Source organism: Thalassophryne amazonica, chromosome 20 (assembly GCF_902500255.1).
Source record: "Thalassophryne amazonica chromosome 20, fThaAma1.1, whole genome shotgun sequence".
Taxonomy (NCBI): Eukaryota; Metazoa; Chordata; class Actinopteri; order Batrachoidiformes; family Batrachoididae; genus Thalassophryne; species Thalassophryne amazonica.
The window spans coordinates 61,655,912-61,673,122 of NC_047122.1; the positions used below are offsets into that span (position 1 = coordinate 61,655,912).

The 17,211-nt window shown below is 40.8% G+C and overlaps 1 protein-coding gene across 1 annotated transcript; it reads left to right on the forward strand.

Moving 5' to 3' along the window:
* Positions 1–489: 489 nt before the first annotated feature.
* irx1b (iroquois homeobox 1b) lies at positions 490–3,614 on the forward strand. Its single transcript, XM_034161394.1, has 5 exons — positions 490–865; positions 1,350–1,592; positions 1,704–2,439; positions 2,576–2,630; positions 3,301–3,614. Exons 1-5 carry the CDS (start codon positions 632–634, stop codon positions 3,347–3,349), a joined length of 1,317 nt encoding a protein of 438 aa, XP_034017285.1. The 5' UTR covers positions 490–631; the 3' UTR covers positions 3,350–3,614.
* The last annotated feature ends 13,597 nt before the right edge of the window (positions 3,615–17,211 follow it).

Below are 17,211 nucleotides of genomic sequence, written 5' to 3' on the forward strand. Positions count from 1 at the left end.
TAATAATAATAATAATAATAATAATAATAACCATGTTATTATTATTATTATTATCTTTCATTGACTAATAAAAGAAATCAAATATGACACCTGCCATAAGCGCAGTCTGAATCATATGTGCGAACAATATTCTGCGCACACGCGCACGGGTGCCTCACGCACTCTCGCGCACACGCTTCACAGCAGGTTCCTGCTCTGTGCAAACAATGCACAATACAGAACAGCTCAGCAGCATGAAAGAGCATGGCACGCGCGCACGCACGACCCAGGCTAACCAATGCACTAATCGCCTGCCCCGGGCAGAGGAGGAGCCTGGCGCTTAAGTAGGCTGCCAATCAGTCAGTCAGCTCCACATCCACGAGCTCCTGCGGCCAGACGCACGCTTCAGTGCGCGCTCAAGGTGCCCAAAGTGCGGCTCCGACGCAGCTCCGGGGTCGGCGGGAGTGCAGGATTGACACTTCCAGCGGTGGTGATTTATTATCCTTATTTTTTCTTTCTTTTTTTTTTAAAGACGCCCCCTTCACTCTCCGTTTTGTGGATTTCTACTTTCTTCCCCCCTTTTCCCCCCTCTCCTCCTCCGCGTTTCTTGGTGTCGTGTGCGCGACTCTGAGTTGGGGACTTATCCGCGGTCATGTCTTTCCCTCAGCTGGGGTACCCCCAGTTCCTAGGAGCCTCCCAGGAGGGATACGGCGGCGAGCGGCCGGCCTCCGCACGGGATGGAAGCGCTGAGGGCGGCGTGAGCTCGGCCGGTACCGCCGCTGCCGTGGGCTCCGTGTTGGGGATGTACGGCTCCCCGTGGACGCCTCACAACTACAGTGCCTTTCTGCCGTACAGCGGAGCCACAGACCTCCTCATGTCCCACATGGTGAGAGAAGGAGCACAGGGAGGCTTCTGATATTCAACATTTAAATTACACTAAAACGACGCATTTTCCTTCAACATTCCATCATGTTTAAATAGTGCGCGTTTGTAAATTGTTAGTCATAACGCAGTAATGCTGTCATTAAATAAACTAGGTGTGTTCATTAAAAATGTTGTGCAAATTGACTTAAACTGAAATAGAAATAATGTAAATATGCAAAATATATATAAATACTGAGTTTAAATTAGGAAAAGTCATTAAAAGCACCAGTGGCATTTGTTTTAAATTATAGCTACTCATAATAATTATTGTCTCGTCCAGTTAAATTTATTTAATTTGCTGAAACGCCTCTTTTTTGTTGATTTTTTTACTTAGATTAATTAGCCTATAATTTCGTTTTTACGCATTCATCCGTCAAGTTTGGATGACGAGTCGCTTTGAAGTTGCTCAACAAGTTGTCTCCTCACGATCTCTCCCAACATTTCAGGGCTCTCAGTATGAGCTGAAGGACACTCCCGGCTCCCACGCGGCCTCGCTGCCTGTCCACGCAGCCCAAAGCTTCTACCCGTACGGACAGTACCCGTACGGGGACCCGGCGAGGGCCAAGACGGCCACCCGGGAGACCACCAGCACTCTGAAGGCCTGGCTACAGGAGCATCAGAAGAACCCTTATCCCACCAAAGGAGAGAAGATCATGCTCGCCATCATTACCAGGATGACACTCACACAGGTGGGTGACCGTGAAAAAAAAAAAAAAAAAACGACCACCAAGACAAATAGCTTGTGTTTTCAAAAAGTTGCAAGATTGTATAGGATAGAATTCTGATTTATTTTATCGCAGGTATCGACGTGGTTCGCGAACGCCCGCAGGCGCCTCAAAAAGGAGAACAAGGTCACGTGGGGCCGCAGCGCCGAGGACCGGGATGGGCGCATCTTCAGCAGCGACAACGAGGACGAACACGGCAAAAACGGGAGCGAAGACGACGACGAGGAGATCGATCTGGAGACGGTTGATATAGAGAGAGAAGAGGAGCGGCGGCCAGCGGAGCAGGGGTCCGCTCAGGTCGAAGGAGAGCCTTCGGAGCAGAGTAGGACGCTTTCCGCGTCGGCGGCGGCGGAGGAGGAGGAGGCCAAACTGGCTGCGGATCATTCCCCCAGCAGACAGGAGTGCCAGAGACCACCGCAGAGCAAACCCAAAATCTGGTCCCTGGCGGAAACCGCCACGACCCCCGACGACTCGAACAAACCGTCCTCGGCGGCCCACGCGCACCACGCGGCTTCGGCCTCCGCCGCGCATCCGGCCTTACTGCCGGCTCACGGGATTTACACGTGTCAGATCGGAAAGCTGCACAGCTGGGCCAACGCGGCTTTCCTCAACGCCAACTCTCTTTTGAACATGAGGTCGCTCCTCGGAGGGGCAGCGGCCGGACACCTGCCTCTGCACGGCGCGGTGCCGGCTGCGCGTCATGACGCACGACAGACGACGAAGGCGGCGGCAGCAGCGGGCCTCGGAGCGTCGGGGACGGAGGACGACAGTGATGAAGAGTCATCTGGAAGTTTCAGTCCAAAACGAGAGGGTACGGACTGGGAAAAAAAAAAAAAAAAATTAAATCCACACATACTTCACATTATTCCTGATTTGTCTCCAAATCGGGGCCAAAAAATAAATCAGGAGCGCTTCTAAACGCATGACGGCCTTCTTTTTCTTTACAGAAGAAGAGAGCGAACACAGGCCCAATTCTCTGAAGTTTCAACTGATCACTGACAGGTAACGCACAATCATGCACTTAAAAAAACAAAAATAAAAAAAAATAAATTCCCGTCTGTCTCCCGCTAAATGAGCCTGAACGTGGAGATAAACACCGTTACACCTGAGTGGGCGTTACGCAGCGCTGCACATAAATCATGCACTATTTAACGCCTCGTCGAGCACAGATCTAAATGTGTTTAATGCATCCTGCAGGGCCCCCAAAGCTGATTTATCGCCCCTCCTGCGTCATTTAAATAATGTGTCCACGTGAGTGCACCAAATGTATATCAAAGAAAACTGATAACAGTCTGATGATGAATACAGCGAGGATGAAAGGACTTAAACCGTTGTATTATTTCTAATTCCTCCATGTATTATTATGATGATGATGATGATGATGATGATGATGATGATGATGCTCGTATTTGTGTAATCCTGTAATATTTGGACTGTAAATCTACAAAGTAACCAGGTTTTTCTCAGAAAAAGTGTGCTATTTTATTCAATAAATCAGACAAAAGCATTTTTAGATTCCAAATTTAGTCTTTTTTGGCATATAAAAGAAGAAATAGCAACAAAAAACATGTATTATTCTGAAAGCTTAAAATGACCAATTTCATTTTTAAATATTGTCACATTAATTTCATCTCTAACTGCTTTTTTATTCTTCATTTCCCCCCTCTCTCAGACCTCACCACGGGACCACAGCACAGCGAGTTCTAACAACAACATTATGAGAAAACCATCAGAACAGAAAGGAATAATTTTATTTAAAGGAAAATATTATTTTTTTGATAGGGTGGTCTGTTATAGTATCACTGTTTAGCTTTTAAATGAAAAGAGATGATTGTTTTGGTCACAGATTTGCTTGTATCTCTCTTTTTATGTGTTTTTTTCCCCTCTTTCTTCTGTTGTGAAACATTGGAAATTGTAAATACAGGATATGAATTTGTCTTTAAAGAATATATTTTTTTGGGAAACAAATAAATGTCATTATAGTCATTTATTTATTTATTTTAAACCCTTTGTGTATATCTAAAGGGAATTTGTGAAGAAAAGAAGCTTGTTTTTCAGAGATTTGTAGAAAAACCTGGGAAAGTAGTAGTCTGAGTGGAAGCTAGAGCCAGAATCTTTTATTATTATTATTATTATTATTATTATTATTATTCCCAGAAATTTTTTTAATCATACTATTTAGTTTTAATTACAATTGAGTTTTGTAAATTTTTTTACATTTCATTGTTATAATTCATCTATTATTGTGTTATTTTATAAAAAAAAAAACACACACAAAGATTGGATACTTTTTATCTTTTTATCTTCATTCTTTTAAAATACGTAACTGATTTTGATTCAAGGGTGTTCACATTATTGATGGTGACACAAATATTGTTGTGTAATTGACTCTACACTGAGTCCACGTGGTCCAATCCAAAGAGTGTTAAATCTACTCTATCAAATTCAGCACAGTTGATTTTACACTATAATAGAGTTTAGTTAACACTGTATGGAACAATCAGTCAGATTTGTGTATAAGTCACCATTAACTGTGCATCAGACTGTTTTGCATTTCCCTGCATAACTTAAACATGCTGTCTCAAGCTTTTTTTTTTTTTTTTTTTTTGCAAGGGAAGTCCTGCTGTCTGCACCAACGCCAGATTTTGAAGACTCACACCAAAGCCTTGAAAACCTAGTGCAAAGTTTGCAGAAATGGAAATTGAAGGTTTCCAGGACCTCATGAACCTACGCCTGTGTGTTCAGTCAGGGTTGGTTTCTTTAATGTTGGATTATACTCCCTCAGTAACGCCACCGCTGCCTCTGAAATATGGATCAGACGGGCAGGAAAGGCCAGCAGCCAGTACAGGGGGCAGGCGGCAGCTCAGGCGGGGTTCTGTTTGTCACTTTGTGCCATCCTTGACGTTCACAGGCCTGGAAAAAGAAAAGGAGTAGAAAAAAGAAAGAGGGCAGCGAGGCAGTGTTACTGGTCGATAGAAACCTGCGGTTCTGTCTGCACAATGATAATTTGAGTTCTCGCTCAAGTTTATAAATGAGTACATAAGTATTTGGACAGTGACATTGTTTTTTTTTATGTAATTTTGCATCTGTGCAGCACCACAATGGATTTAAAATGAATTAATTAAGATGAGCTTGTAGTGTAGATTTTTTTTTTATCTTTAATTCAAGGGGTTTAGCAAAAATACCACAATCATTTAGAATAAATATCCATTTTTTTTTAAAAAACATACCGTTCTTCCATTTTTAGAGCTCATAAGTAAATGGACACTTGATTGGCCAGCAGTTTCATGGCCAGGTGTGGCCTGTCCCCTCATTCTTCCATGACAAATGAACGATAAAAATAGCCTGGAGTTGATTCCATTTTGTGTTCGATAGATGTTTGTTAGAACTCTGAATGTGAGGACCAAAGAGGTGTCGATGGACAAGTGAAGGAGCCTGACATTATCAGACAGAAACCTCACAATTAGCCAAATTAATAAAATGGTACATTTTTAAAATGGAATGTGAGCTAAGACAAACCAAAAAGTCCTGGAAGATCACAGCAGACACGTGAACTGGACTGTAGAGTTCCTTCCTTGGTAAGAAAGGTGCATCAAAGTCAGGAACAGTTTAGACGGCGGCATATCATTGTCAAAGTCTGCAATCAAGAGATGCCGTCATGAATTTAAGAAAGTATAGGACAATGTGCAAACCCTTGGTAGCACTGGAGAACAGGAAAGCCAGATTAGACTTTACCAGAAAGCATTAAAAAAGTCTGCCCAGTTCTCCAACAAGATTCTTTGGACAGATGAACCCAATAAGAACTGGTAGCACAATGATGGGAAGAGAAGAGCATGAAGAAGGAAAGGAACAGCTCATGATCTATAGTCTGAACATGTGTCTATGGACATGCGTGGCTGCCAATAGAACTGGGTTGCTGGTGTTAATTACCTCCGCCAATGAAGTTGGAAGGGGTTACGTTTTCGCCCCGTTTGAAAATTTGGAAAAATCCCTGTTTTTAACATTGAATGAATTTTGAAAAACTCATAACTCTGTTAAACAAGATCAAATTTCTTTCATATTTGAGAGTGTTATGTAGGATATCCTTTATCGCCTGACAAAGTTTGATCCAGATCTGATCCAGATTACAGATTTTGTGGCCATTTAATTTTAACATTGAAAATCCCATTTAATGTATATTTTACATTAAATCTTAATCAGATGTGCCCCAGTCACTCTTATATTTGGAAGTGAGGTGCAGACTGGCACTCACTATCACCTGACAAAGTATGATCCAGATCTGATCCAGATTACAGATTCTGTATCCATTTAATTTTATCATTGAAAACCCCATTTCATGTATATTTTACATTATATCTTAATCAAATGTGCCCCAATCACTCTCATATTTGAAACTGAGGTGCAGACTGGCACTCACTATCACCTGACAAAGTTTGATCCAGATCTAATCCAGATTACAGATTCTGTAGTCATTTAATTTTAACATCGAAAACCCCATTTAACGTATATGTTACATTATATCTTAATCAAACGTGCCCCAATCATTCTTATATTTGGAAGTGAGGTGCAGACTGGCACTCACTATCACCTGACAAAGTCTGATCCAGATCTGATCCAGATTACAGATTTTTATCCATTTAATTTTAGCACTGAAAACCCCGTTTAATGTATATTTTACATTATATCTTAATCAAACGTGCCCCAATCACTGTCATATTTGGAAGTGAGGTTCAGACTGGCACTCACTATCACCTGACAAAGTTTGATTCAGATCTAATCCAGATTACAGATTCTGTAGCCATTTATATTTAACACTGAAACCCCGTTTAATGTATATTTTACATTATATCTCAATCAAAAGTGCTTCAATCACTCTCTTTTGTGAAAATGATGTGCAAACTGGTACTCTCAATGAATAGACTAAGTTTGATCTGTATTGCAAATTTAACAGCTATTTGATATTAACATTGAAAAGCCCTTTTGATCTATATTTTGTATTATATTTCAGCTTATAAAAAGCCACTTCTAACAGGACTTTGACCTTGAAAATTTTTTCCAAGGTAAAAATTTGTGTAATTGGAAACAAGTGTTGGCGAAGGTTTGTGCTCTACAAGCACGGCACTCTCGTTGATGATGTGACAGATAGAAACAGCATAATGAATTCTGAAGTGTACAGAGTGGTAGTATTTGCACAAATTCACCTAAATGCTGTCAAGCTGTCTGGACGGAGCTTCACAGTGCAGATGGGTAATGACCTAAAACATACTGCCAAAGCATCCGAAAAGGTTCTCAGGGCTAAGAAATGAAATATTCTTAATCTGGGAAAGTGGCATTATACATCATCCCAACAGAGGCTTTCACTAACAAAACTGAGGGCTCACGCTCCATCCGTCCCTCACTCGTGAACAAGACCCCGAGATACTTAAACTCCTGCACTTGAGGCAAGGACACTCCACCGACCTGAAGAGGGCAAAGCACCTTTTTCCGGTCGAGAACCATGGCCTCGGATTTGGAGGTGCTGATTTTCATCCCGGACGCTTCACACTCGGCTGCAAACCACCCCAGTGCACACTGAAGGTCCTGATTTGACGAAGCCAACAGAACCACATCGATTATGTCCAAATATTTATGCAGTTGACTGTATGCATCAACGTTTGGTTGCATATTTGATCCTTGCAACATCTGCACACTGATTGAGATGATCCATTTACTTAAGTGACAACAGTGTTTGTCAGAACTGAATTTCAGGCAGAACTTTGCTGATGCTGGATATTTGAGTTGGGATGTAGTTGGATTTAACATCTGGTCAACAGGAAACAGACACCGTGTCGAACAGGGTTTTCACTTTCAGTTTGCTGGTGTGCAGCAATATTATGCATTTGAAATTACTTATATATTTCCTTAATTTGCTTAAAACATGTGGGTGGGGCCACGGTGCACACTGCAGGTCACACTGTGAGCTTGGACTTATGGCTGCAACTCACTGCTGCCACGTCACTGTCAGAAGAAGCGGAACAGCTACAGCTGGAAGTTGTTCATCTGGTCACCGTGTCAAGGTACAACATGCACTTTTGCGAGCATTGCTGAGCGTGTTCACGAGAAAAAGAAATATTCTCACATGCATATTGTGAGACAGAATCACTGAGACCTGCAGCAGACTGAGGATCAGCGTTTGCTCCGCTGTGGTCTGAACTGTTTGAGATTTTAAGCTTCTTTTTTTCTTTCCCTTGACCAGCAGGACAGAGTTTTAAGTGTTACAGCTCTCGACTTCACCCAGCGCAGGGTGCACCGCGAGCAAAAGGTCACTGAAGCATTTGTGTGCAGAGGTGGTGAGGTAAGCTTTGTGGCCAAACTGTTGATCAAACGTAGCTTGAAGGTACATTTTTTATTTATATTCCAAGTAAAAATAGCCTTAATATGATTTTGGAATTCAGTGATTTCCAGCACTTAACTTGTGAAGCTCAGGTCATGTTTGTTTTCGTTATAGGTGCTGGTTAAAATCTCCTCATTACTTAATTAGCTCATGGGCCAAGCAGGTTTTCGGTACCACTTATAGTGCAGCAGATAAGAAGAATATTTAGAGCAAAAGTCTGCAAATTGTGATAAAAGCATCAAATTCAGCAGAAATACTCCTTAGACATTCCTCTTTTGAAAAAAAACAAAAAACGATTGGCCACTTAAATTTTCAGTCAGTTTTCAGGTAGGGGTCAATTGAAGAATTACACAGGGGTCAAAATTAAAAGATGCTCCAATCATATTGAAACCTATAGCACATTATTTGCCTGATCATAAAGATTCCAAAAAGGTATAGTTTGGACTATCTGTGACTGAATTCTATGGAGTTATGGGATAAAAACAGCAAGAATGGTGACAAAGGTCAGTGTCAGTTTCTACAGAGGTCAAAAGTTAAAGTTGCTCCAATGCTGGTAAAAAGTGATGCAAATTACTAGTTGAGTTAACAGGGTTTTAAACAGGAATAGTTTGGATCATGTATCATCCTTACTTATCACGTTACGGGGTAACATATGTCACATGTCATAGAATCCAACGGACGTTGACCTTGTTTGACCTTTACTTTGGAGACCAAACATTCAACACAGTCAAAACTATTCCATTTATTAATCCTATTAGCTCAACCAATAATTTGCATAACTTTTTACCAACATTGGAGCAATTTTAACTTTTGACCCCTGTAGAAACTGAAACTGACCTTTGTCACCATTTTTGCTGTTTTTATCCCATAACTCCATAGAATTCAGTCACAGATAATCCAAACTATACCTTTTTGGAATCTTTATAATCAGGCAAATAATGTGGAATATTTTTCAATATGATTGGAGCATCTTTTAATTTTGACCTCTGTAATTCTTTAATTGACTCCTACCTGACCACCGATTGAAAAATTAAGTGTCCAATCGTTTTTTTCAAAAGAGGAGTATCTAAGGAGTATTTCTGCCGAATTTGATGCTTTTATCACCATTTGCATGATTGTTTCAGTTATTTGCTGCACTATTAAGGGGACTAAACATCACGTACAATCCAGCCTCAGTATGCCGGGGCCTATACAAAAGTATGCCACCCCAGGGTGGCAGGTGTAGTCAGGTAGAGGGGCCAATGAGGGATAAACCAGGGATCAACATATTAAAAAAATGCTCCAACCATATTGAAAGGTATATCACATTATTTGACTGATCATAGGGTTTTACAAAAAAAATAGACTGCACTATGTTCGCCAAAGACATAATAACATCGTCTACGTTTATTTACGTATTTATTTGTCTGACTGTTAGTAGGATTATGTCAAAACTACTGCACAGAGTTTGATGAAATTTTCACCCAAAAGAGATATTAGGTCATGGAAGACTCCATTAATGTTTTGAGGTGATCCGGATCCGGATCTGGATTCTGGATCAAGATTTCCCTTTATATAGGCTTTAAAGGATTACGTCAAAACTACTTATGTCAAAATTATTTCAAGGATTCTCACCAAATTTGCACCACAGATAGATATTTGATCATGGAAGACTCCACTGAATTTTGGAGGTGATCCAGATCCAGATCCAGATTGGTGGACATCAGAAATCTTGGATTGCTGTTGTTCTTAGTTATCATGGTATGAGGTAATGTGTCTTATGTCATAGAACCCAATGACCTTTACTTTGGACATCAAACATTCAACACAGTTAGAAAGATTCTGTTTATTAGTCTTATTAGCTCGCCCAATAATTTTCATCACTTTTTACTAAAATTGGAGCAATTTACACATTTTTTAACCCAATACAAACTGAAATGAACTTTTATCACCATTTTTGCTGTTTTAATCTTATAATTCCATAACATTCAGTCAATCCAAACTATATTATTTTGGATTCCCTGTCATCAGACAAATAACATGGTATACTTTGTAATATGACTGGAGCATTTTTAAATATTAACTTCTGTGGAATCCTTCATTGCCTCCTACCTGTACTGTTCAAGCTGCCACCCCGGGATGGCCACCATACATTCAATCCAATCCAATCCAATCCAATCCACTTTATTTATATAGCACCTTTAACAACAAAGACGTTCCAAAGTGCTGCACATAGAATCACGATAGATAAAACCCCAATAGTCAAGAAATAAATTTAAAAAATAAGAAAATTAACAATAAAAAAATAACTAGAATATGCAAGATAAATAAATAAATAAATAAATACAGCATACAAAAGATAAAACCAATAAAATCTACCAAAATAAAAACAAAAACAATAAAACAGAGGACCACACAACTCACACAGTGTTAAAAACCAGAGAATAAAAGTGGGTCTTCAGATGAGACTTAAAACTCTCCACTGTGGGGGCTGTTTGGACATGGAGGGGCAGAGTGTTCCAAAGTCTGGGGCCAGCCACAGAGAAAGCCCTGTCCCCCATGATTTTAAGTCTCGTCTTAGGTACCACGAGCTGGAAATGGCCCTCAGACCTCAGAGTACACGCCGGAGAGTAAATTTGTAGGAGGTCAGTGATGTATTGAGGGGCCACTCCATTCAAAGCTTTAAAAACAAACAATAAAATCTTAAAATCAATTCTAAAATTAATAGGAAGCCAGTGCAAAGATGCAAGAATTGGGGTTATGTGATCACGCCTCCATGCCCCTGTTAAAAGTCGCGCTGCAGCATTCTGGACTAACTGCAAACGGGAAAGAGCCCGTTGGCTGATGCTGAAATACTGTGCATTACAGTAGTCCAGACGTCTTGAAATAAGAGTGCACAACTTGTTCAAAAAGGTTAAAAGATAAAAACGGTTTTACCTTTGATAAAAGATGAAGATGATAAAAGCACAATTTCAAAACACCATTGATTTGTTTATCAAATTTAAAATAGCTGTCTATGGTGAAGCCAAGGCTGGTGACTAACACCATAACCTCTGTCTTGCCCTCATTAAGTTTCAAAAAATTCTGTGACAACCAAGCCCTGACGTCACACAGACAGTCGAGTAGGGGTGTCAGGGGCAAAGGCTGTTTTTAGCGATAGGCATGTAGATTTGACAATCATCAGCATAAAAATGGTAGGCCAAGTCATGTTTTTTAAAAATCACTCTGAGTGGAAGGAGATATAGAGCAAAGAGGATGGGTCCAAGGATAGAACCCTGGGGGACTCCACAACGAAGAGGGGCTGAAGACGAGGTGGAGTCCCCCAGCCTGACGGAGAAAGACCTCTCCGACAGGTAGGACCTAAACCACTCCAGAACAGTCCCCCTGACACCCACACAGTCTCTCAGGCGGACTAAAATAATTGTGTACGCGACTGTATCAAAAGCTGCAATGAGGTCTAAAAGCACTAAAATGGATGAACTGCCAGAATCACTTGTTAAAAGAAGATCATTAAAAACCTTTAAAAGTGCAGACTCAGTGCTGTGAAATGCTTTGTACCCTGACTGAAATGGAGCCAATGTGCCATTTCTATCTTAAGAAGGCTGCAACTGTGCAAAGACGCATTTCTCTAAAATTTTCAACACAAGCGGAAACTTGGAGATAGGTCGATAATTTGAAAAAGCCATGGGATCCAAACCTGTTTTTTTGATCAGTGGCTTCACAATAGCTTTTGTACAAAAAGAAGGCACAATTCCACAAGACAGACTACTATTAATAATTTCTCTGACAAAAGAGCCAACGGTGTCCCAAACCTCCTTAGCGAGGGGGGACCAGGTCAGTGGGACAGGAAGAAGGTTTTAGTTTCTTAACTATTCCTGTCAGCACAGTCATTGACACAGGCTGAAACTTGCTAAAAACACATGAGCACTGGTTTGCTACACAATGACACACCGGGAACGATGATATATTGACCCTAATGGCATCAACCTTAATAAAAAAGTGGAGAAATTTTTCACGTTTCACTTCTGATTTCAAGTAAAGTGGACAGACTGGGATTAAAAACAGAATCAATTGTTTTAAAAAGAATATGAGGCTTGCCAAGATTGTTTAAAATCTATTCTGAAAAATACTTATTTTTTTAAACTTTAACCACCGTCTGATAATTATTCCAGCTCTCTTTAAGAATCTGATTTAAAACCTCCAAACAGCCTTGTTTCCATCTGCGCTCAGGGTTCTTGCTTAAGCTTAGAACGTATGATTTTACAGGGAGCAACAATGTCTAGAACTCCAGAGCAAGTGGAAATAAAAGAGTTCATCATCTGTTCTGTGCCAAATGCAGCAGAATCTAACAAATTCTGCTCAAATGCACTAAAAAGAGGAATAATACATTGGTTGGCCCTGGTACACTGAGGCTGGCTTGTAGGTGTTTAATCTCCTTAAGTCAAAACTGGCTTCTGGCTCATGGACTAAATAATATCAGCTCAAATTATTAAGACAATTACATATTAAGTTCTTACACTCAAAATGCATTGAAGTGACGGTGAAATATATTTTCTTAAACACAAGGTGGTGGTGTGTAGAAGAAGGTAAATAAACCTCTCTTCCCAAAAGATGCTGTAGTGACAGATGCTAAAACCCGTTGGCCCTAGGGTTTTAAAGCACGTGCCTCTCATCCTGGGGACTGTCAGATCAAGTCCAGTGTGGGATGAAGTAGGTTACACAAGCACTTAGGGCCGAATCTTATACCTTAAAAGTCCTCATGTCAGTTGCAGACATGTGCACCCATTAAAGTGTTGGTTTTAAAATGAAGTGTGATTGAGTGCAGTGCAGGTCACAAGCCTGAGATGAGCACCTGTGATCTCAAATCCTTCATACAGCACTACATCAAGAACCGTCATTCATCAATAGCTGATATAACCACATGGGCAAAGGATTACTTAAGGAAACCTTTGCACATGTGGTTTGCACTACAATATAGAATAATATTCAAAAATCACACTTAAAACTGTCCTCTGCAAAAAAGAAGCCTTATGTTAATATTGTCCAGGAGTGGTGTCACCTTCTCTGGTTTGGGAGGCATCTGGGTTAGACCATCACATAGTAGAAACATGTATTCTGGTCAGACTAATCAATATTCTAGAGCTTTTTAGGAAGAAATGGATGCCATGTACTTCGAACCAAAGATCAAAAGAACCATCCAGACTGTTATCAGCAACAGGTCCAAAAGTCAGGGTCTGTCATGGTATGTAGTTGTGTCAGTGCTCTTCACAAAGGTACTGTTTACTTTTCGGTGATGGCAGCATTAATGCAGAAAAGTACATTGAGATTTTAGAGCAACATATGCTGCCTTCTGGAAGACATCTTTTCCTGGAATGTCCATGCAGTTTTCAACAGCTCCGGAAGAAGACTGAACTGCAGTCCTCTGACCTGTGCCCAGTGGAGAATGTATGGAGAATATTGATACAAAAAATGCAATGATGACAAATGTTGCACACCTTAAGACATTTTTGCAGGAAGAATAGTGCAAATTAGCACCTGACACATTTCATTGCTTGGTGTCTTCAATGCCAACATGCCTGTTAGGTGTCACAGCATTTACAAAGTGGTAAATGCTTTAGCGTCCCAACTTTTTTTTTTTTTTTTTTGGATTGTGTTGCAGGCCTGAAATGCAGGAATGGAGGTATATTAACAAATGAAATGAGGTGACCTCACAAAACATGAAATATCTTGGGTTCATATTTTCAGCAATGAAATACAAGTCAAAAATGAATTTAAGAATCCTTGTTTGTCTATTTGTTTGCTTGTTTTGATCCAACTAAATTTTTCACATTATCATGAGCATAAACAAATCAACTCTGTCCAGTAAACTTTCCTGAGAGGATAAACAATTCTACCGACCCCCATATTTTGACCTTGACCTGTGAATTTGACATGAGACTGATTTTTCTCAAACTCTCATTCTCTGTTTGTTCTTGGGAGACCCTCAGTCATTCCTCCACGTTTGGTCCAAATCATATTAAAAACTACTGGAGTTATTTTGTACACACTTGGACAGACAAAAACAATACCCCTTTAAAGACACGATACTGCTATGTACAGGTGAATGTATCAACTGGTCATCACAGGTTGCTATTGTTTGATGTTCATCACCCAATCAATCAAAGATTCTCACTCTTTTCTCTGAACGCTATAAATTTGATCTCTGCCGAAGCTGTAAATTCAGCTCAGTATGCATAAGGTTTGGAGAAACCATACGGTTGTCACTTTTGGCACAAACTACTTTCATCCTCACCAAAAAACCTTCCATCTATCCATCCATTCATCTTTTTCAGAGTGAAAGAGCCACGAATCAAGAAAATTGGGAACACAAACTCAAATCTAAAGACAGAAAATGAGAGAGAGAGAGAGAGAGAGAGAGAGAGAGAGAGAGAGAGAGAGAGAGAGAGAGAGCTGCTATTGATGTAAGAACAGCATGGAAGGAAGCCAGACACTTGAGGCCATTTTCACTTGGTCTGCCAAGTCTGACAGACTGCCACCAGCGTTGCTGAGGAGAATATCAGCACCTCTCTCTTCCACACTTTGCTTTTTCCTACACTTCATCCCAGCCAGCATGCGCAACTGTTCTTCCAAGTGCCCAAACAATATGTTATTCTTTCAAAGTTGGATATCAATGAGTTTTAGCATGATAGTGCTGAAAATGACATCAAATGCCCATTTTATCAGACACACTGGGTTTCCAAAATATGTTTTGTTGTGATCCGAGGAAAAAGGAGAGCAGATCCAAAATACGATTAGCATTTCCTAGCAGGTGCAGCCAGAAAACTTCGGCAGAGTTTCACACCCAGGCTTCATAGCGGTTGCTTGTTGTACTCAAAAACTTTCCCTGCTTTTCTCAAAAACAGAATGGCCTGCACATCTCCTCGATTTTAGCAGGTCCGTCTCTCTGTATCAGCACCACATCGGTCCTTCATGTGTCGGCTCTTTGGGGAGCACTCATCCCCATTAAACAGGCAGATAGTGGACTGGATTTGTTTCTGCTCCAAATGTATATCCACACTCAAAAAAAGGACTCATTGGATGAACTCAATTCAGTTGTGTGTAGGATTTCCATCTAATAAACATAAGTAGCACCAACTCAAATAAAACACATCCATGCAATGTAAATTAATTGAGTTGGGAATACATATATTTATTAGATGGAATCCAATCCAATGAGTCATTTGTGTGAGTGTATTACTCAAACAAATGACTCACTGGATGAACTCAATTCAATTGTGTGTAGGATTTCCATCTAATAAACATAAGTAGCACCAACTCAAATAAAACACATCCATGCAATGTAAATTAATTGAGTTGGGACTACATATATTTATTAGATGGAATCCAATCCAATAAGCCATTTGTTATCATTCAAACAAATGACTCATTGGATGAACTCAATTCAATTATGGGCAGGATTTCCATCTAACAAATATATGTAGTACCAACTAAATTAAATTAAATTATCTTGCATGGATGTGCTTTATTTGAGCTGGGGCTACATATATTTATTAGATGGAAATCCTGCTCATAACTGAATTGAGTTCATCCAATGCATCAGTTTGAGTTTGAGTGCATCACTCTTTCTTCTCGTTCCTTCTCCTTCTGTGTTAATGGGTCGGATGGCGTTTGAACAATATATGTGCCCCCCCCCCTCCGCACACTCTCACCCTCCTGTGTTTGTGCTCACATGTAGGAGGACCCCTGGTGCCCTGAATAGATTTGTTAAAGGCCCCCGGTGGATGAGAGCGATCCAGGCCGCGAAGCTTAAATCTCGCGTGCAGATCTCAACTCTGCAGGGGTGATGAACTCCCTTCCACTCCGCCTCTTCTGCTCTTGCCTCTCCTCACCTTCGCCGGTCCTGCACCACACAGAGATAATCAGACTTATGTAAAGACGACTTGCTCTTTTGACAGTCATCAGCTCACCAGTGATCCAATCAAGCACAAATCCGCCATTGTTCAGCCCTCAAAGTGTTTAAAAATCCGCTTGTGGAGGAGAGAGGGGCTGCGCTCTTTATCCTGCCAATCACTCCTGACATTCCTGCTACTGTTGCTATGGCCTGGGGTCAGAGGTCATGAAAACAGAGAGCATGAGCTGACTCAGGGAGAATGGGGGATCGCTAAAGGAGGGACTACATGCAACGGCTCTATTGGTCAGACAACGCAGGGGGTAAATGTAGACAAGTTATGACTCTATAGTCCCGCTGAGATGTCCAGCCGGACCAAAAGACAGGCAGAGGAAAGAAAAGGAGGGAATGGTGAGGCAAAGAAAGGGCCAACAGAAGAGAAAGAGGGCAAAGGAGGTGTGTAGGGAGGAAAAAGGGTGCGGGATGATAGTGTTTGGTTGTCTATTAGGCTTTTTAGAGCTTGACCTCAAGGGAATCAGCAAAGAAACCAGGCAACGGCTCAGCAGAAAGACAACAATGAACACACAAGTTCATATTCCTGGAGTTTTATAGCGTATATTTACAGAATAAGAAAGTTTATTCTATCCGAGTGGACCTCAAGTGCAACTTCCCGAAGAAAAATGGTTTGATCTATGTGTGCTACAAATGCTGAGCCTTAATTTGAAATGGAAATGTACCTCCCAATGCACTGAAACTAATACATGTCATTGCAGGATATGCGGGGCGCTGGGTTAAATCTGTTGTAATGGCATCAAAAGAATAATTTTCTGCACCCAATGTATATGTAAGTGAGCAAATGATTAGCCTGGACAGGATATCATAGGGAATTTACGCCATTCACTGTTCGTCGGATTAGTGGTATTAAACATTTACACAAAGGCGAGGTATAAAAACACATGGGTAATTCAACAAGCAACACAATACCGAGTTTACAGAGTGCTGCTTTCTTAGCCTGCGTTTATTGTTGCGTTGCAGCTGTGAGTGCCAACGGACAAATAGCAAACATTGTTAGCGCCTTTAACGGAGACAAATTTAATATACAGGGAAAATACACATAACAAATGCTATGAAAAGATGGGAGTGATAAGTCTTTTCTCTTCTTGTCCCTCCATTCATGACCGTAATCTTAGGGAGCAACGCAAGAAGCCGATTAAGGGGAGCGGGGAGGGTCCCTGGTTGAGCATTCGCATCATTGCTTCTTTTTAGCCATTTTGAAACAATGTTTATCCACCGGCCCCTTATAGCATAGTAACCCAGCATAGTAACCCAGCGTAGCACACCGC

Excerpts from the sequence above, each read along its gene's own strand:
- irx1b (XM_034161394.1), top strand. The coding sequence starts at position 632 with ATGTCTTTCCCTCAGCTGGGGTACCCCCAGTTCCTAGGAGCCTCCCAG. Across the intron at positions 866-1,349 it reads ACCTCCTCATGTCCCACATG|GGCTCTCAGTATGAGCTGAA; the intron begins GTGAGAGAAGGA and ends CCAACATTTCAG. Across the intron at positions 2,440-2,575 it reads TTTCAGTCCAAAACGAGAGG|AAGAAGAGAGCGAACACAGG; the intron begins GTACGGACTGGG and ends TTTTCTTTACAG.